The 22,143-nt window shown below is 37.3% G+C and overlaps 2 protein-coding genes across 3 annotated transcripts; one reads left to right on the forward strand and one right to left on the reverse strand.

Annotated features, from left to right (window-relative positions):
* LOC111046206 (F-box only protein 11) lies at positions 1 to 10,071 on the reverse strand (the record flags this gene model as incomplete). Its single annotated transcript, XM_039425603.1, is given in 6 exon segments — positions 1 to 211; positions 2,043 to 2,267; positions 3,636 to 3,967; positions 5,222 to 5,514; positions 7,987 to 8,180; positions 9,869 to 10,071. Coding segments are annotated over 6 exon segments (1,352 nt in total), but the record flags the coding sequence as incomplete, so codon positions are not given.
* Positions 10,072 to 10,091: 20 nt separating this feature from the next.
* Positions 10,092 to 21,612, forward strand: LOC111046216 (CAAX prenyl protease 2). Of its 2 annotated transcripts, none has more exons than XM_039425605.1 (6): positions 10,092 to 10,241; positions 10,674 to 10,779; positions 13,681 to 13,819; positions 15,873 to 16,040; positions 17,814 to 17,882; positions 19,158 to 19,568. In XM_039425605.1, the coding sequence occupies exons 1-6, from the start codon at positions 10,123 to 10,125 to the stop codon at positions 19,436 to 19,438; spliced, it is 882 nt and encodes a 293-aa protein (XP_039281539.1). In that variant the 5' UTR covers positions 10,092 to 10,122; the 3' UTR covers positions 19,439 to 19,568. The 2 variants fall into 2 exon arrangements, with proteins under 2 accessions (XP_039281539.1, XP_039281538.1); XM_039425604.1 differs by lacking the exon at positions 19,158 to 19,568 and adding an exon at positions 20,506 to 21,612 and having other exon boundaries at positions 10,104 to 10,241.
* The last annotated feature ends 531 nt before the right edge of the window (positions 21,613 to 22,143 follow it).

Below are 22,143 nucleotides of genomic sequence, written 5' to 3' on the forward strand. Positions count from 1 at the left end.
CTGCCGTGGTGAATGTGATTGCGCCTCATGATTGGGTTGGCGTAGTTCTTGACCCAGATGCCGGCCAGCGCATTACGCGATATCTCGTTGTCCTCGTAGGTGCCTTGAGCATAATCAGTCACATACAGTCCCACATTCTCACAGTCACTAATGTCGCAGTGCTTTATCACTGGCGCCGCTCCCACACCGCTCACACAAACCGCTGCACCCACTGAAAACAAAAACGAAATTATTAAAAAAGTTATCCAAAAACAAAACGTTTCATAATCATATCAAGTGAGATGCATTAGTTATAGATGATGGTTCAATCACCAGAATACGTTGACTACAGGTAATATAGTTACTGTAACGTTGGCTAGTCAAGATAGCGTGTGATTGGTTAACCTGTCAGTTTATAAACAAATTTCGAGAAACAGAGCGCATGTGCAATGTGCAGTACTATATTTCCCACTCGAGCCGCTGCAATTTAAACCCTATTATCGTGACTGGACCATAAGAATACCATTGGTTTATACACCGACAGAAAGTTCGACTAGTCGACTAGAACAGACTGCTTTCGTTCTTAGGTTTCTGCCCACAATTTCAGATTTGATACAGCTGATTCGAAAGTCATCTCTGTATAATCTTAGAACTTTATGTGCAGTTGAGAAGATGATATTGTGGTAATTATTCATATTGAATGAAAAAGACTAAGAAATTGTCAAAAAACACTGATTTTCCCTGTGAGAAACTAACTAAAGAGAGAGAGAAAAAATAATAAGGGGAGAGAAGGGGGGAGAAAGAGAGAGTGAAAAGGAGACAGATAGATAGAAGGAGAGAGAGATAGTAAGAAGAAAGTACAAAATAGAAAAGTTTTAATTCGGGTCGAGGATCATCCATCAGGGCCGCCAGGCAAGCACATGCCAGAGACGGACATAGCAAATTAAAAACAGATTATTATTTTCAAAAAACCTTTTAGAAATGGTAAACAGACCGCAATAACATTTCCGATGTTTCTCTACTCTGTTGGAACAGCCAAGAGAGCAACATTTTCTTGTACGCGGCATTACTGTATGTGTTAAAGATTGACAACTGAACAGGCATGATGCAACACAAGCGATGAGCAATATAATAGGGGCATCGGGATCAGGCCAGACTCGTCAATCTAGGCATCCCTATGTTGCTAATGCTAGAGGCACGTGTGAAATGGTCATGATTTGATACAATTATATTTAAACTTTTCCTTCTTTTATGCATATGCACAAGTAGTGCCTTGATATAAAGCTGTCATAGTGTTTGTTTGCATTGTATACTCTGGCGAGGTGGAACTATAGTCAAGGACTCCCCACCAATGAAAGCCCTACGAATATGATTGAATAAATATTGTTTTATAGGATCTCAACATTTTTCTGAATGTAAAGATATTCTGAAGGTATTTCAAATTCTCACTGCCGTGTGTATACCGATTGAATACAACTTCGTGAGCAAAACAGAATTTTCCATTATTATAAATAAATTACAACTCACAATAGGGTAACAGGACTAAACATCACTCTGTTTTTGTTGATATCAATATCAATTAACCATAAAAGCACTGAACAACAGATGAGCTGCGAATAACTTAATTAATACAATGTGCAGTGATAATTAAGTGTAATATTCAACTATAATTTGGTGTTTTAATTTTTCTAAATTTAAAATTTGCATCTCATATTATTTTATTTTTGGACGAAAGTTGACCTTGAACTTCTTACAGAACAAACATAACCTATTTTTTTGGACATGTAATCAAAATTTGGGAATGGAATAGTTTTGGGCCAAGCCTGTTGTTCCTTCCCAATCATATTTATATGATTTGTTATTGTATCCACGTATAAATAAATAAATAAATAAATGATGCAGTAATCGATGGTGGGTGAGTAGTTCTTCTCCTATAACAAGGAATATCTTCGTAAGCTTTATTTTCTATATGGCATTACACATTGTCTTGCAATGATTAGGAATCCCTGTCCTTCCAAAAAGCTACTGACTCAAGTCTGCTAATGAGTTGATAGGCTACTGACCAACAGATGAGCTGCGAATGATGCAGTGATCAATGGTGGGTGTGCAGTTTTCTCCGACCTCGAGGCAGTAGTGCTTGTGATGGGAGACGGTGGATGTGACGTCAGGTGAGAACTTCAAGGTAAGGTGGCCGGCATAAGCCTGCTTGGCACCCTCCACAAACATCAGCGTCGACTCCAACTCTCGCTCCAGAATCACCGATTCGGCAACGTTGCCGGGTGCCGCACCTCAATTAACAAATCGAATCAATTAGAATCGAATTACTAATAGAACAGGGTGGCAATCTATGGTAATATCGAGAGTCGACTTTACTTTGCTTCACTTCATAGTACAGTAATAACAAAATGAAAAATAATCGAGTGCACTCCTTACCTGCTTGGATAAATGGTTCGTCTACGTATCATTTACGAAGCTTTATTCATAAAATGCAGTAAAAGAAGTTGGATCAAAAAATTCAGTTGTATTCAAAATATTCAACAATTCAGAAGAAATAAATATACAAAAATATTGACAATTTATAAGATCTATGAGGAGTTTGTTAATAAATGAAGGGAATAAGTAGATTAATCTACCCCAATATGGCGAAAGATGTAGGCTACTGAAGTAGGTTTCAAATCCACTGAGTAGTTGGCAATTTCTAGTTCTATTTATACCGGGTAATTCATAAAGGACTACAACTTTGAAAATTCTTATAAATCTTATTAAACAAGATACAGAGCAGGTTTTGGTGTAGTCCGCTAGTGCCTGGTCGCGCCGCACAAGCGCTAGCGGCAGTTACGTCAAAGATGGCTGCCTTCACTGGACCCGATCGTGCTAGCTATGTGTTTTGGTTTGAAAAACGGCATAGTGTACCTTGATATGTTGCAAAAATGTTTGATACCACAGATCGATGAGGATGACCGAGAACGAAATGTTTTCTTTATGCAAGATGGCGCACCACCTCACTATCTAACTGACGTCCAGGATTTTCTTAATGACCGCTTTCCAAATCAGTGGATTGGCCGTAAGGCGCCAATTGCATGGCCTCCTCGCTCCCCAGACCTAACACCGCTGGAATTTTTCTTGTGGGGTTTCATAAAGATTTGGTGTATGTACCTCCTTTGTCAACCTCTCTACCTGAACTTAGAGCAAGGATTTGCGCTGCTGTTGAGCAAGTTACACCTGAAATGCTAGTTCGAGTCTGGGAAGAAATCGACTATCGATGGGATGTCTGCAGGATAACCAACGGAAGTCACAAAGAACATCTTTAGTTTAAGAATTGAGAAAGTTAATATTACTTATTTTGTCTGTGGTTTAAGGTAAAAAAACTTGAAGTGTTTTCCTTTAAAACAACACCAAAACCAGCTCTATACCTTATTTAATAAGATTTATATGAATTTTCAAAGTTGTAAAGTCTTTTTTGAATCACCCGGTGTTGTATGTGTGATTATATTATGTTCAAGATGAATATGTGAATCTTCTTCGATGATGAAAAAACAAGGGTGATTCAAAGAAACTAATAATTGAGAATTGCAGTTGTAAGAACATTTTATTTACTAATGTTTTAGGCTATTATCACTTTGGATTTATATTCTTATGCTATCTTTTCCACTTACCGATGAACGCAATATCCGAATCGATGACGAGAAACTCGCCGCGATAGGTTCCGCGATGCAGAAAGACGAGCGCACCGCCCGTGATAATGTTCTCATCCACATAGTCTAGCGCGTTTTGAATCGAATCGAAGTGCGGCCGCAGTCGCGAGGATCCGGTCGCGGTCGTCTGCGACTGGCCGGGTCGCACGTGCACGCCGCGATACAAATGGCGGAAGCTCTCCTTCCATGGATTTGCGTACTCACACTCGTCGGCCGCCACAAACTCAAAGCGACACGGCTCCCGGTTGAATAGCGGCATGTCGTACTCGTACACCGAGTGGTACAGGTTCTTCCTGAAATCACAGTCACAATCACAACTTAACATACAATCTACCATAAATATTCAAGCTCAAGTTATACTGCAGACCTCACATGGATAAAATTTCCTGGAGACCTCATATAGAATCTTTGAAAAGTAAGTTGAGTTCTGTAGTATTTGTACTCAGAAATCTTAAAGCATTGTTGGACACTAGAACTCTCAAAGATGTATATTTTGCAATGTTTTATTCCCTTCTGGCTTATGGGATTATATTTTGGGGGGAACTCGAGCCAATCAATTGACATATTCCGCATCCAGAAGTGGGCAATACGAGTAATGGTTGAAGAGTCGATTCGTTCAAGCTGAAGACCATACTTCAAACAAATGAAAATGAATATGCTTTATAGATCAAAACAAGGATAAATTTAAAACTGGTGCACTTTTTCACAATTATGGAACTAGACATAGAGAACAGTTGCGAGATGATACGCACTGCACTACATTATATGAGAGAGGAGTTAAAAGTGCTGCAGGATTCGATTGAACAACAAACTACCAGCCCTTTTAAGAACATCCACAGGTCATAAATTTAGAGCCTTGATGAAGAAGGAATTGTTAAATATTTGTGCATATTCGCTTATTATGAGATGCAAAATTAGTTGTACAGTTTTATGTAACTTATTCGTACAATAATATTATTGACTAATATTCATTGACAAATCCAAAAACCCCTTTTATAGGTGGCCAGTGGACGAATGGTAATAAAATAATACAACATTTCAATGAACATACCAACTTATTTATAGTGAGCCACGTTATGATGGCAGTATTTAATTAACATTTATGTTGTTATACTTGTCTTTCATTTGATAAAACAAATAGCGCAATCTTTTTCTCGCCCTGCAACGTTGTCAGATTGATTTTCAACAATCTAGGAATATAATTAACAAAATATTCAAATATGAAAATGTACCTATTATTCAATTAGTGAAAAAAATATTTTCTTGACGAGGTACAATATAATTGATCATTTCAAACAAAAATGAAGAGTTAATATTGTACACTCTTAAGCTGGTAAGCTTGGTCACGTTGATCTTGCCATCCACACTGCAATGTGATCATTTGTGGATGTTCGGCTGGAAATTCGGAGCCATGGCAAGCGAAGGCCAGTGAAGACATGCGCTGGTAAACCACCCATCCACACTCTCGCGCTCGTCGTCATTGGGCGGTAGTGTGGACATTATAATTCAATAACACTACAGATAATTATTGTTAATTTGCTACCTACCAGAGCTCATTATCGTTAGCGATGCCCTGAAACCGCTTGCACACTTGACTGAGCCGACACAAGTCCTGCTCGAGCAAGTAGCCGAATATGGTTAGCAACACCTCGTCGGGCAGTTCGTACTGGAGGTAGTGAGCGGCCGGTGTGGCGTCGGCCGAGGTTGCCGAACTCATCGAACAGGTTCGGCGAGGTCGCTTGCGAGCGGGCAGCATCGAGTGGTGGTAGTGCGCATGTGCCGTGGATGTCGATCCACCACCACTGGATGTGGATGCCGAGTGGTCGTGGTGCGGCGGCGACTGCAAATCAAATCAAATATTTATTTTTCCCAAAAACATAAATACAATGACAATAGTTATAAAAAAGGAAAATATAACATTAAAAATGAAATACCATCAAAGAGGATAACATATCCTATTATATTAAGCGAGCAATTTCTGTATTTATAAATCTGGTTATTTTAATATCTGGCTATTTTTATATCTGGTTATTTATGTTTAACGGATCTCGAAACGGCTCTGACGATTTTTACGAAATTTGGAACATACTAGGTTTATGATACAAAGTTTCGATTGCACTAATTCTCATCCTTGAGAAAACTCGCTGAACGACATTAAAAGGATAATTCATCCTTGGCTGGAACAGCTGTGGATAGTAAAAATTGAGTATGTGAAAAATCAAAATATCGCATCCCCGAAATTCATAAGATGACGTATAGCCAGCTGTGAAATATAAACACGATCATTTTAGAGAATTGTGTTCTGTTTATCAATAAAATAATAAAAATAACGAGCAAAGCTCGGTGCCGCGATATTAAATATATTAAACGGGAAGTCCCTGCAAGGTTCGAAAAAACCTGAGCGCAAAGGCTGAGTGTTCTTTCAATGATTAACAATAATGCGAGAAAATAATAAAGGGATAACATGAAACTTAGTTCTTTTAACTAAGAAGGAGATAAGCAGGAAGTGAGAAAGTAGTAAAACCAGGATTTCACTATTTTGTGCCCAGATTCTGCTGCTTTCTTAGTATCCTCACAATTGGCTGCCTTGAGTAACAATTAAGTAAAGATTTTTTGTATTTTGTTTTTGGCAAATAAAATTCAATCAATTCAAAGTGTAATCGGCAAAAGCGATTGACACTCCATTTTTTTATCTCTAACTTGGGAAGATCATTCATGTAGATTAGGAAGAGAATCGGCGGTCGAAAAGGTTTTCAAACCTTCAGAAACCAAAGCAGGTACAACTATAGTCTGCATAAATATTTGACACTAGTCCCTCCATCCGAGGAAATAACAGAATTGCCAATAGTGTAAAATTGCGACTTTCTCAAATTTCTAATTTGACCACAGAGTTTCATGTAGAATATCATCCCGATATTCCAGTAGTGCTAAAGCAGTTTCATTCAAAACTATTAATTGAAATTTTGATATTTTTTATGAAATTGAAAACATTGGGAAATAATTTTTTCTTTTGAATAACACTTGAAAATGAAAATTTTTCCTCTTTATTGGTGTCTGGATAATTTTCATTCTACAGAGTTTCATGTAGAATATCATCCCCGATATTCCAGTACCGTAGTGCTAAAGCAGTTTCATTCTAAACTATTAATTAAAATTTGGTTATTTTTTATGAAATTGAAAACATCGGGAAATAAAATTTTCTTTTGAATAACACTTGAAAATGAAAATTTTCCTCTCTATCGGTGTCTGGATAATTTTTATTCGACCTGTAGTAATATTCAATTACCTAATGATTCTGTTCATCAATGTAGAAACATTTTGAACAGAAAAATAGTTATTTGTATATCTAGAATGAAAAGTACTGTTCTTTCTCCCTGTGGGAAAAGTTTGAAGCCCGAGGCGAGGCCGAGATGTACACATTTTTCCTCCACCTACATTTACAGAAACTGCAAATCAAATAATAAAAAAACTCACGTTATTGGTGACAATGTTTTATTTTACAACATAACCTGAAATCTAAAAACTAAAAACCGGTCGTCTGGCACTGCCGATTGCGCTATCTATCGGCAAAAGTTGTACCAATTATCAACTGGCCAACTATAAAAAATTGCTGACTCCAGTTCGCGCGTTTCAGATTTGAATTGAAGATGGTATTTTGAATAGAATAAAATATTTTAAAATATGTATAAATTGTTATCGTCTACTAATATTAAGTATGTAATATCATACAATCATATATTTCATGAGTTGATCAAATTTCTGGTTGAGGTATTGAATTCAGTTGACTGAGCTTACACCTTCTAAAATATTTTATGTGTAAATGTTATTAAAATAGAGATGCTTCCCATGTTATTTAAATGGAGTTACTTTTACGCTCTAGGGAGTTCTCTTGTTTCGTCCCGAGAGCGAAAAAGTGACGCTCAAGTATAATGTTCCAGGGAGTAAAGTAAGCACTTTGGACAGTAGGTGGAGAAAATGAAATTTTCGACATGCTATAAGCTTCTATGTTTCAAAAAATAACTGGGTGGTGAAAGCGAGAACATTTCTCAGAAATAATTGTAATTGTTTTTGAAATTGTCGAAAGTAGGTAGTTTGAAGAACGTATTTTGGTATCTAAGGAATTTCCAAGTTGTGAGATTTTATACAAATTGGCAAATCTGTTATTTTGGTATCTAGGGAATTTCAAAGTTGAGAGATTTTATACAAATTGGCAAATCTATTATTCCTTCTGACGGAGGGGCAAGTCTCAACTTATTCTATGATGAATTTAAAAAACTTGACAAATTTTGAAAACGTGTTGGTTCTAGTTTACCTTGCGTCTAAGGTCATAGGGCGGATGATGACAGGGTGGGGGCGGCTGGGGTGGCACAGCTGGTGGTGGCGGAGGGGTGCTTCCGGCTGCCACGCCACCCCCTCCACCCGGTCCGGCTGCCGAAGCGCCCGCCGATGCTGCCACTGCATTCGGGTTGGGAATTGGCGGGCATGGCGGCTCACATGGCTCTGCAGCTAGAGACAAACAACAAATATTTATTAAAATGATTGATCAACGCCTGTCAAATTAAATGAACAAAGACAATCATTATCAAAACTTTATAATATATTATGAGCACTTCGAAATTCAGTTTTTCTTCTCTCTCTTTTTTTTTGATTAACAGCCATTGGGCTGGTTGTCAGCAACTCTCCATGTCTCTCTGTCATCCGCCATCCTTCTGAGGTCACTGTAGTTGGCACATCTCACATACTTCTTCAGTTGTGCCAATCCTTTCTTTTATTATGGGTTACTCTAATCAAGTTAACGTAGTTTACTATACTCTATAACTTGGTACAGTTTAATTATGTTCCAAATTTCAAACCGATTTTCTGTCAACACAAGCCGATTACTGTCGACTATCTATTACTACTGTCTTGGTCGGGTAAGAGAGTAATGGACTACTTGGACTATCGGCTTGACCATGGGATAGCCTACTGATTTTATTCATAGTAATATTCTACCTGTAAATTCATCTAGTACTTCCTGATTAATTAATTTAGGCCTATTCAACTTTTCTAATAAGCCGAGGCAAGGTTGCCTCAGTTACTTAATGCAATTGGCGCAAGTAACTATGTATTTTTCTTGTTATTTTATTACTTGTAATAATAATTATAGAAAAGATTTCTTCACGACTTTGCAGACAAGTACTAGATGGAATGATCAAATACAGATAATCCAATAATACAAATAAAAGCTAGAATTCAGTCTGTTACACTAGTCTAAAGTAAGGTTAGGTAGATTGATAGCATTTTAGTACTAAGATAAAATGCATATCTTCTAGTCAATTAATTATGCTATTTAGAGTTAGGTAATTTTTATACATTCACTAATAGTTAGTTCATTGTCAATAGGATTTGGAATAAAGGTATATTCAAGATAATGTTCTTGAATTTAAGATTTCTGAACTTAAAAATATTCTATTTGTAATGCGAGAATATACAAATTAAAGTCAATATTCTGAATTTCTTAGAAACAAGATGGAGAATAACAATAAATCATTTATAGATATTGTTCTACCATAAAGGATTATTTACCCAGGTTAGATCACGAATTGGAAGACTGCTGATGGCCATTTAATTTCAAAATAAAAGTTTTAGCATAGACTAATCTATATAATAAATTGAACATTATTTATATTAATCACCAAATTGAGAATTTTTACAGTTTTTAGAAACGAGTAAGAAAGTAATTATAAGTTTTAGAAAACCAAGCCTATAAGTTAGGAATCTCGGATCTGGGAATTTGACGGATGGCTGACATATCGTCTGAATACTGAATAGACCTAGTTCAAGGTTTATACGAGAATGTACAAAAAAAAATATGAGAAATGTAACTTATAGTTTAAAAATTGGTTGAAGGGTTTCAATGTGAATAATTATTGCAGTCTTGGCCTAGACCCCATTGTCAAATTGAACGTGATGTTGGCCTTAGGGTATGTTTTTGTTCCGAGATGGACCTAGACTAAATGAAATACGGACTTTGTAGCATAATAAAACTTTAAAAGTAACAAGTATTAGTAAACCTAAATTAAAATTTAGACAAAAGAGATTGATAAAGCAAGAATAACATTTGATTAGGACAGGAAGACACTAATATCTAATAACAGGACGAGTCCATAGTAAAGAGAATCTACACCAAATAGGCTAGAATAAGAATTACTTACCTGAACTTGTTCGTGATGGGAGTGGGATTCTATTAGCACCCTTTCTTCGAGATCTTCTTACACAGGAACGTGATGATGTAAATGAAGCACTTGGCATTTTAATAATTACTACAATATTTCTTGTTAAAATCCCTAAACAAAGACAAGAGCTCCACCAGCCCTGGCAGCCATTTTCTTTCTCATTCAGTAGTCGGAAGCTGACTCCCCAATGAAAAGCATTCCTGGCGTCACGTGACCACTGTAATGACAGAAACATGGAAGACGACGTAAAACATCAGTATTATTTTTCTTGTATTTCATCAATTACTGCATGTATTATTCTTTCAGTTGCTTATGTAGCTAGTTTATATGTGTGGAATACGCCTCACAACAGGTAAAATGTGTTTTTATTCAGAAATATTTGTCAAAATCATCAAAAAACGTTTCTCCTCAGACATTGCTATTACCAATGTTACCAACATGATCCAACAAAATATACTTCACTTGTATTCAGTTACGACATTCTAACCTCTAAATTTAGCGTAATGGACAAAATAATTATTTTTTTGTTTTTTACAAGAAAGAAAATAAAACCAGCTCTTTGATGAGAACTAACTTTGCTATAGAATATTTCTAATTCCCACCTTTATGTTATGCGGTGATAATTGATAGATTCAATAATAAAACAAAATGTTTATAGCCTATTAAAATAAATTTAAGTTACTTACCTCTCATTTTTGTATTTTATCAAAAACTTTGTAAAACTCATGTTTTATATTAGAAACCACTAGTCCTAAAAACTAAGAACTTCTATTTTATATTTCAGGAATCATCCGTCCGTTATAAAAAAGAGATTTTTCAGCGTCTTTATAGTTATGCTAATATCGCCGATATTTACTTACATGTTCACAAGATGTAATAAATTCTCGACGGTAAGTAAGCTTAGATACTTTCTGGTACTAGTCTCTAAGTTTTGGATAATGAGGTTCATAGGACACCAGTCTGTGACACAAAGTGTGCGATTGTCAAGTGTCTATCCCAAGCAAGGTGTCCTCGGACTTCCAACACTGGAACACCAAAAATCTCAAAGCGTGTTGCGGGTCATTATTTCTTGTTACACTTATCACACTGTAACTAGGGTAAGTGTAACTCAGACACCACACTTTGCGACTAGGTGTGGTGACCAGATACCACACCTGGCGACTAGACACCAGATGTCTCACTCGGTTGCCAGCCCGGCCTCAGCTGTAACTTGTAAAACCACTTGTGTCCTATCTAGCTTTCCACACATGTCCAACACTGGTGTCCTAATGCAATAAAGCATCAATATTGATGTGACAGTATCTTGAGCTAATGATTTGTGGCCTCCCTATCCCTTGTAGTTTCCAAAGAGAGGCTCCTTATTTAATTCCTGCAGCGAATGCAGTGTCCCATCCAGTGCAGGACAAAGACGGAAGCGGAACAGTTGAAAGTTTTCTAACTTCCGTCATGTATATTATCGATCATATCCATACTGGGGACGTAAATGCCTCTTCCATGGTTGGCTCTCAGCTCAGAAATTGAAGTTCCACACAATAAGGCGGACTTAGTTTGCTAGCTCCGCATATCTAGGCATATTTGCATTCTGCCGTTCTAAAATAAATGTATGAAAATAATCCCAATATTCATCAAGCTAAACCTTTCATTCTCTCCAGACCACTGAGTCATGTATGAAGGATTTCTATTTTATGGCTTCCCACAAAGGTAACTTATTTATTTTTTACTGAGGATGGTGAGCCCTATTTAGACTCGGGAGGCGGCATTGAAATTGAAAAAGATATGCAAGCTTTTCTTTAAATAATGTGCTTTCAATGAGTATCTAATATGTGCTATTCAATTCGGTTTGAACTGCGAGGACCAAACATTCCTCCAACTTATCCAAATATCCAAATTCTTGACCGTTAGCCAGGTGTTCCCGGATAGATCGCGTCAAAAATAAAAAATGAAAAAAAAGAACTTTAAACTTCAGAATCAAGATGGCGTGGCATCACAGTCCCTCAAAGGTATAGTGAGGTCCACGTTCGTTATAATGACAGTATTTGATCAACTTAGGTTTCGCTATCCTTGTCTATTATTCGACAAAGCCGGTGTTACTATCCTTTTCTAGGTTCACAACGATGCCAATTATATTTTTGACAGTGTAGAAATATAATTAATTAATATTCTTCTATCTTTATCCACTGCCATTATAACGTGGACCGCCCTATATCCCCAAGGAAATCACTGATACTGTAGTAGCTTCTTTCAATCAGCCACCTTGACATCCTCTTCTTGAAAACACCAATAGGAAGATCCCTCACCGAGCCCGGCAGCAGGTTGTACATTTTGAGTGCCAACACTGGGAAAGAGTCCTTCACTCTTGACAACCTACAGCGTGGAATCTCCAACTGTATCCTTCCGCGGGTACCGTATGAATGCACTTGACACCTACTCATCATGTTAGCCCTGTTTATCTTCACTGCAGTGAGGCCAGTATGTACAGCCCGACGACGGTGTGCACTTTCAGGCGTCTGAAGATGGGTCGACAATGGGCAGCGAAGTCACTGTAGGTAAGGACACGCAGTGCCTTCTTTTGAAGAAGCAGGATGGCATTGGTATGCGGAGAATGGCCCCAGACAAGAACTCCATACTGCACATGACTGCCAAACACCGCATGATACATCATTAGAAGTCTATTGAGACTCAGGAGACTTCTTAGCTTTCTGAACAGGTAGATTACTCTAGACAGTCTCCTGCATACCTGGTCATTATGCGGCTCCCAACTTAATTTGGCATCGATTCCAAAGCCAAGCAAAGTGACTGCTTTGTCCCTTGGAGCGTGGGTGCCAAGAGTACAAAGCATCTCCTGTGTCTTTGCCTCGTTCAACTTGAGTTTGTTTGCAGCAAACCACTCTTTAGCCTCGGAAAACAGCTCCTGTGCACAGCGTTTAGCTTCCAGGGGTCCATGCCCTTACCACAGTATACATACAGTATGGAAACTTGGCTAGTACCCTGACGCAAAAATCCGCTATCTTGTGAGGAAGCGCCGCATTGTAATAGTATTGATGGTAGGTTCGGATCACTTTAATGATCCGGATCAATTGATCTAGTTCACTGCCACGAGTAAATCAGAAGACCAGGATTGGAACTTCCTAAGGTCACGTGACGTATCTAGTATTTGCGTCATGTAAAAAGCATTGGTTAGATAGGCGTTTGATTACAAGTTTCCATTCTGTACCTATTCTGTGCCCTTACCAACTACGGTAGTAATCTAACCATAGTAATATGGCTAAATAACTTGTCTTAGGCCCGGTTGCACAAAAGCCGGTTAAATTTTAACCGTGATTAATTTCACGAGAATCAATCAGAGAAGGGCTTTTAGAAAAGACGGCCTCTCTGATTGGTTCTCGTGAAAATAATAACGGTTAAAATTTAACCGGCTTTTGTGCAACCGGCACTTAGAATATTAATGTCTTCTCTTCAAATCCTCTTCTAAGTTACCTATATTCAATATTTACCAAAGTAATAATATGAAATTGATGTTGTTTTCCATGACGAAACACTATTATAATAACTTTGTTGTAGTTAAGATACTTAGTATCTCTGTAAAAATTAAAAAAAAAACACTAATGAAGCTCCTCCTCAGGAGTGAAATGCATACCATATCCTCATCTAATCACAAAAAGTAAGTGTTTTTTAATATTTACAAAGATGTGCACAGTGTCTAAACTGCAACAAAGTTAATAATATGACTTCACTAGATGAGAAGAATCATCTTTGATAAAGACAAATTAATTTCTGAATTATGTTTGCAGTTGACATTGTGGGAGCTGCTGGGCTTCAGATGGCAAGGATTTTTACTGGCTACTGTTCTGCCTCTAATACTGACTGTTACTCTGTTTCTTGGACCACTTGCATTGCAGGGGTTCAGTGGTTTATGGAATCTATATGCTGGTGAGTTTGTATTTCAAGTTTATTCAATTTCTTCTATGAATACTCATAATGACCACTACTCCTAACAGGCCAGTATATGGACACTTTCCCCTGTGAGCAGGGATCCCAGTTCAAAGATTCTCTCACCCAAATGCCGCTTCCACACTCTTGCAAAGTGCGTATACTAGCTACTCGCCTTCACTCCGCTGTTAAGTCGCATCTACTCTATCGCCCAATGCTTACATATGATGAGAGTGTGGATGTCTTCTTTGCCAGCGCTCACCTTCACTTGCCAACGTTCCGATATTTGTCAAGCGAGGACCAGCCAAGCGAAGGCGAGTGCATCCACAAATAGTCACATTGCAGTTTGGATGGGAAGACCAACGTGGCCAAGCTTACCAGCTAGGCAGGCCACTTGGCCAGCCAGCGACTTGGCGACAGTGTGGAAGCGGCATCAGAAAGGGTTGTAATATTTCAGAAATCGTTAACTTTTCTATACCATAATCATAGATAGAATACAGCTACTTGGAAAGAGTGTGGGAGCGGCATCAGAAATGGTTGAAATATTTCAGAAATCGTTACCATACTGCATTAATAGATAGAATAATCTATTATGTTATACTAGTAGTTCTGTGAACAGTAGACCTCACGCAGTATTCTCATCCACAAGTACCAGATGTGAACTGTTTCAAATGTTAACAAACTCAAATTCACGTTTGAATTTGTAATTCATCCAGTTCCGTGATGATCTTTCTATCTGATTAAAATTAATTTTTTAGAATCAAAAATATTATAATTTCTCCAGCATTATTCAGTTCATTTGTTTATTTTTATACACCTATTAAATTAGCTTTTTCGCATGTGAGAATATTGATACTGATGGGCACGCATAATAATACCATGACTGCAAAACAGAATATTGAAACCAAAGACCTTAAAGCTGCGATTAGACCAAAGTTATTAACAGAATGTTAATAACTCAATCCTTATAGATTATATTTGATTGAACATAACTTATCATACACATGATGAACATATGTGTTTGTCAACTTTCGTTTAATCTAATAAAATCTATAAGGATTAAGTTATAACCATTTTGTTAATAACTTTGGTATAAACCCAGCTAAAGATGCATACCTCTTTAATGTCCTTGATTGAAACTATAGACCTTATACAAATACAATAATAGACTGGCTTCTCCACACATCTGTGTAATCACTTGTCAGCTGATTTATGATGAATAATTTTTTTTATTTTTACTCTAATATTGGCGTATGAAGGAGGCTCCTTCTTCCTTTTATATTATCCTTGAGATGCAAAATTTCCAAAAACCTTGTATATAAGTCGACGCTCAATTTAAAAAGGAACATACCTGTCAAATTTCATGAAAATCTATTACCGCGTTTCGCCGTAAATGCGCAACATATAAATATATAAACATTTAAACATTAAGAGAAATGCCAAACCGTCGACTTGAATCTTAGACCTCACTTCGTTCGGTCAATTATATCATAGAGAAAAAAGCGTGAATATCCCATGATATAGGGCGTTTATGTCGTAACTTTTACTGTTATCTCAAGCCGATTACTGCCGATTATTGTCGATTTTTACTGTTTTGGCCGGGTGAGAGTGTATGAACGGAGCAATATGAGAGACTACCAGCGTCACACAGCTTCACGGGAAATAACTACCTGGACTATCGGCTTGAGATAACAGTTAGGCTCAACTCACACTCCCTCGACTCTAATCGTACGACTTCAGTCTTGAGAAGACTGAAGAACAGTAAAAGTTGCGACATTAACGCCCTATACCATGTGATATCTACTTATGCTATTGTTCCTCTATGGTTATATAAAATCTCAAATTACTAGTACAGCACTTGAGGATCAATTATTGTGGTTATATACAATTCAATTTATCTATTTATTTACAATTCAAATGACACTAATGTAATAACATTGAAAGATAAAATAATAAGGTAGTCCTTGTGCTATTTTCTTCCAAATTTATAGGTGACAAAGTCCAAGATAAGGTTAGAATTTCATTTGTATAATTTTTTTCCTTCAATTTTCAGAGCCAATGTTCTGGGTGAACAATGTGCAGAGTCTTCAATGGCTGCGAAACTATGTGGTCGCCCCGTTGTCGGAAGAATTCACGTTCAGAGCCTGTATGATTCCTCTACTTCTGCAATGTTTGTCTCCATCCAAAGCTATCTTTATTTGTCCATTGTTCTTTGGAATCGGTGAGTAGAACAATGTTTATACATTTTCCATGATTTACGGATTTATGTTAATGTTTTGATGGGACGGATTCAAAGATCCAAAGGTTCAAAGAACTCACACGTAAACCGAAGCTTATTGTGTGTCCCAAAAGTATGTTACTTAGGCAAACCAATTCCTGTGTCCTTTACAGGTCCAGGAGTTTTTACTTTACTTGCCCTATACCATAGGTAAGGAAAGTATTGCTTTCCGAAAAAATTAAGGTACCCCATTTTCTAAATTTCTATACGTTTCAAGGTCCCCTGAGTCCAGAAAAGTGTTTTTTTTTTGGGTATTGGCCTGTATGTGTGTGTGTGTGTGTGTGTATGAGTGTATGTGCGTCTGTGTACACGATATCCCATCTCCCAATTAACGGAATGACTTGAAATTTACTCAAGGTCCTTACAATATAAGGATTCGACACGAACAATTGCGATCAAATGCAATTCAAGATGGCGGCAAAAATGGCGAAAATGTTGTCAAAACAGGGTTTTTCGCGATTTTCTCGAAAACGGCTCCAACGATTTTGATCAAATTTATACCTTGAATAGTCATTGATAAGCTCCATCAATTACCTGAAGTCAGGCTGTCAACTGTAAAAATTTCAGGAGATCCGCCCCATCTATGCAAAGTTTGATTTTAGTTTCCAATTATCAGGCTTTAGATACAATTTGAACAAAAAAATTCAAGTGGAAAAGATTGAGCATGAAAATCTCTACAATTAATGTCTTGTAACATTTTCATCAAAAATTGAAAATAAGCTCGAAATTCGAGAAAACGTGATTATTCAATTGCAAACTATTGATTCTATCAAATTATTCACTATGAAAAGATAGCAGACTTCGTGTGTCTCCAGCGTATTGTCCTGTCACCAGCTGGTTCAGATCTTTAAATAGTAGACATATGATGCGCGTGAACACTAGAGTCAGGGGATCAATTTTCATAACGGCAAGGAAAGTTGTGTGAGTGTAGCACCACACCAGATTTTTTCCCTATACTAACAACCCATTCCGCACCTGGTTGCTTGCAGCCAAACAGAGCCCTTTTTCTAGCCCCAAGTTTTTCGCAATCCAGTATGATAAGCTTGGCAGTCTCTTAAGACTGATTACAAAGCCTACACATCTGACTTTCATTTCTGGGTACAATTGTGTGGAGATGTTTCCTGAAGTGGCCATGTCCAGTTATCAGGGCAATCAACTGCTTGACCTGACCTCTACCCAGACCCACCAGCCAGCTGGTGAAGCAAGGGATTGCGTCTGCCAGCAGCCTTTTGCCAAGTGCTTGACCAGGGATTAGTTTAAACTATCAGAAATGATTCAATTCTGATATTAAAAAATCAGTAGCCTACTATTGGGTGAGCAGAAAATTTAAACTGTGCGGAGAACTAGTTAACAGAATTTTCAATATTGTGAAGAGAATTTCTTAGCTAGAAAAGCATTCATAATGGTGTGATCACATTGAATGCGTATATGCACGTCAGATCGTGCATGAGCCGAAAAACAAAATTTGAAAAGTGCTATTGAAACAAGTGGTGACTGCATGTAGCTGCTCACACAGAACGCAACCAGCAAGTGCAAGCGTTCAGTGTGAGTGTTCCTATTGCTCTTTCCAGATTTGGTTCCTCATCTGCACGCTTGGTCATGCATAACCAAGTATGCACTTGCTCATATACGCTTTCAATGTGATAACACCCTCAAAGGTTTATCATAATAATTACCCGTGCAATATAATAAATTAAAATTTTGTTCTCTTTCCAGCTCATTTCCATCACATGGCTGACAGAATGAAGTCAGGTCTAAATTTCCAGAAAGCGCTTCTCATATCATGTGAGTAGAGTCCAAAAATTATTCACCACAAAACACTTATTATATTTGTTTAATAGTTTTATTAACTTTTTGTGTAGCTGAAAAGTTGATATTGTGGTAATCATTCATATTGAATGAAAAAGACTAAGAAATTGTCAAAAAAACACAGATTTATTGATACTTAGAAAGACCGGTTTCGGTTATTACATCATTGTCAATCTCTGATAAACTAATTGTCAATCTCTAAATTAACGGTTTATCAGAGATTGACAATGGTGTAATAACCGAAACCGGTCTTTCCAAGTATCAATAAATCTGTGTTTTTTGACAATTTCTTAGTCTTTTTCATTTAAATACAATTTTACTGTCATCCAAGAAAGCACGAGATTATGAAAAGAATATTATGATCACCGCGACACATATTATTATAGTGGGGTATCATAATTAGAACTAAGTTTAGTATTAGCAACTTTTGTATGTATAATATGATAATTATGTATATGTTTTGTCAATAAACTCCTCTGGTTGCAATTCATTGGCAATCAGAGAAATTATTAATGTAAATGTAATCGACATTAAACATAACGTAGACATTCATTGTTACACCATAGAGAAAAGATAGCATTGGAAGATATCCATGGTTATTTTTCAATATTATAAAGGAATGAATATTAGCTTATACACGTACGGGATAGGGAATTCACGAATGACTCATCAACACGTCTGAACTACTGAACTGATTAACTGGAAATTTTGCACATAGATTCTCAATTTACCGATGATGGTTTATTTATTTTTTATTATTATTTTATTTATTTATTATTATAATTTTTACAAGAAGCACTGAATGGGAGAGAAAAACTAAGGATACTCCTTGTACTATTTCTCTCCCAAATTTAGATAATAATTTAAAAGTCCGAAATGAGGTTATGATTCCACTTTTCTGAAATTTAGTTCTTTTCCACTCAAACACAACTAAAACTAAGAATTTTGAATTTTGAAGGTTGAGAAACTGGATAGGAAACAAAAATATTACACTCAAATCACTGATAACTGAAACATTTTCAATTGTGGTTACAGGTCAATTTTAAATTCTTCAAGATTTTACTATTAAATGATATGAAAAACTTTATTTAAAGATTTGTTTTTCTTGAAATTATTTAACTTTCAAAATTTCCCGTTTCTCTGAAACACTCTGTATATCTTACGGTACTTGATATTTAAATTTATCGCTTCAGTTTGGCATTCGTGTCGAGAAGTGAGAAATAATCAATTATTCGATTTCAATTCGTCCAGGTTTCCAGTTCAGCTACACAACAGTTTTTGGCGCGTACTCGGCCTACCTGTTTCTGCGCACTGGGCATTTTGTGGCTCCGTTCCTCGCGCATGCGTTCTGCAACCACATGGGGTTCCCCGATTTCAACGAGTTGGCCACACTGCCGGAGCCAAACCGCACCGCTGTCATGGCGCTGAGTGTGATCGGCCTGCTTGCCTTCTGTCTGCTGCTGGATCCACTCACCAACCCCGAGTGGTATCATAACCACATCTTCTATACACTGCCCTTGGACGCTTCCTAACTGCTACTAAAACACTCTGTGGTTATACAGCGTAATTCAAAAAGAATACCACAACTTTGAAAATCTGTATTTAATCAAGGAAACATAATAGTAACTTGGGTTATAAATCAAAATGAAGAGTATTAAAATATGTTTTTCCCCGCTAGAAAACAAGCTCACAAATGTTCAATGTGACCCCCTCCAGACACTCGAGTGATATCAATACGATACTCGAACTCGTTGCACACCCTCAGTAGCATATCGGGGCGTAACGGTTTGTATAGCTGCTGTTATTTCTTGTTTGAGCTCCTCAATGTTAGCTGGTAGAGGAGGTCGATACACTTTACGTACCACCACAGAAAAAAATCGGAGGGGGTGAGCTCAGGGCTTCTTGGAGGCCAGTGATGAAGTGCTCTGTCTATAGCTGCTTAGCAGCCGATCCATTGCCTCGGTTAGTTTTAATTCAAATAGGCACGGACAGATGAGTGCCAATGGGACTAAATAAGGAACTAAAAAAAACTTCAGAGCTTCCTCAAATCGATGACAGATAGAGCTTTACTCTCCGTTTATTTTTTGAAGATGACATCTTGCAGGTATGTTCCTTTTCTACGCAAACATTCCTGTAGTCTCTTCATCACATTGTCCATGCATGGTTTGACGTAACATTACAAATGGAATTTGAAATCGCTACTCGAATCTTGGCTTTTAATTCTGCAACAACGGAAGAATTGAAAGCCAATATTCGAGAAGCGATTTGAAATTCCAGTTGTAATGTTACGTCAAACCATGGACAATGTGATGAAGAGACTACAGGAATGTTAGCGTAGAAAAGGAATACACCTGCAAGATGTCATCTTCAAAAAATAAATGTTACGTTATTTATTCTAAAATGGCATTATTTTTACTATTAAATGATATGAAAAACTTTATTTAAAGATTTGTTTTTCTTGAAATTATTTAACATTCAAAATTTCCCGTTTCTCTGAAACACTGTAAATCGTACGGTACTTGATATTTAAATTTATCGCTTCAGTTTGGCATTCGTGTCGAGAAGTGATAAATAATCAATTCGATTTCAATTCGTCTAGGTTTCCAGTTCAGCTACACAACAGTTTTTGGCGCGTACTCGGCCTACCTGTTTCTGCGCACTGGGCATTTTGTGGCTCCGTTCCTCGCGCATGCGTTCTGCAACCACATGGGGTTCCCCGATTTCAACGAGTTGGCAACACTGCCGGAGCCAAACCGCACCGCTGTCATGGCGCTGAGTGTGATCGGCCTGCTTGCCTTCTGTCTGCTCCTAGATCCACTCACCAACCCCGAGTGGTATCATAACCACATCTTCTACACACTGCCCTTGGACGCTTCCTAACTGCTGCTAAAACACTCTGTGGTTATACAGCGTAATTCAAAAAGAATACCACAACTTTGAAAATCTGTATTTAATCAAGAAAAAATAATAGAAACTTGGGTATAAATCAAAATGAAGAGTAGGTATTAAAATAAGTTTTTCCCCGCTAGAAAACAAGCTCACAAATGTTCAATGTGACCCCCTCCAGACACTCGAGTGATATCAATACGATACTCGAACTCGTTGCACACCCTCAGTAGCATATCGGGCGTAACGGTTTGTATAGCTGCTGTTATTTCTTGTTTGAGCTCCTCAATGTTAGCTGGTAGAGGAGGTCGATACACTTTACGTACCCCCACAGAAAAAAATCGGAGGGGTGAGCTCAGGGCTTCTTGGAGGCCAGTGATGAAGTGCTCTGTCTATAGCTGCTTAGCAGCCGATCCATTGCCTCGGTTAGTTTTCATTCAAATAGGCACGGACAGATGAGTGCCAATGGGACTAAATAGGGAACTAAAAAAAACTTCAGAGCTTCCTCAAATCGATGACTAATAGGGCTTTACTCTCCGTTTATTCTTTGCAGAGTTATCAATTTTCAAAGTTGTGGTATTCTTTTTGAATCACGGTGTATTATACACAGTGTCCCAGCCGAAGACCACAGATTCTCCATGAGATTCGCAACAAAAAATGCCCATTAAATATTGTGTTATGTTTGATAGAACCTTTAGTTAACTAGAGTGAGGTCCACGTTATAATGGCAGTGAAGAAAGATAGCAGAAAAACGTTGCCGATCCTCTGTATTGTCAATGCCTTCTACAGACGGTTGCTGATACGGTTTATTGATTTAATATTAACCGTTCATTATCGTTTAAAATTATCAATTATATTTTATCAAGCAAGAAATGATATTTTTCAATAATTTCATAATGAATTTTTATGATTAAGATGAAATATTTTGTTAATTAATAATTGATTTTACATTGTTCAAAGACGATCTGGCAACAGACCAAAGCGAGAAAGAGATAGCGCTATCCGCTTTGTTGAAGGATAGACAAGGATAGCAATACCATTGCTAATTAAACACTGCCATTATAACGTGGACCTCACTATAGTGAAGAGTTTTACTGTGCTGTGATATGTTAAGATAGTTTTCCCAGTTATAGTAAAATTTTGTAAGTTGGTTTGAAAATTGTTGGACCGTTCCTCACAGAAAGCCCACTTTTACGCCCGCTTGCACAAAAGCCTGTTAAATTTCTATCATGATTAAATTAGAGAAGGTTCTTCTGAGAAGAAGGCTTCTCTAAATTTTCTGTCAAACTGTTATCAGTCTTTTCTTCCTTATTTTTTATTCGTCTTGCTTTCCAAATCAGAAAATTTCTTC

Source organism: Nilaparvata lugens, chromosome 4 (assembly GCF_014356525.2).
Source record: "Nilaparvata lugens isolate BPH chromosome 4, ASM1435652v1, whole genome shotgun sequence".
Classification (NCBI taxonomy): domain Eukaryota; kingdom Metazoa; phylum Arthropoda; class Insecta; order Hemiptera; family Delphacidae; genus Nilaparvata; species Nilaparvata lugens.

Coding starts and splice junctions, on each gene's coding strand:
- LOC111046216 (XM_039425605.1), top strand. CDS start 10,123: ATGGAAGACGACGTAAAACATCAGTATTATTTTTCTTGTATTTCATCA. Junction 10,242..10,673: donor TGGAATACGCCTCACAACAG/GTAAAATGTGTT, acceptor TTTATATTTCAG/GAATCATCCGTCCGTTATAA. Junction 13,820..15,872: donor TTTATGGAATCTATATGCTG/GTGAGTTTGTAT, acceptor TTCAATTTTCAG/AGCCAATGTTCTGGGTGAAC.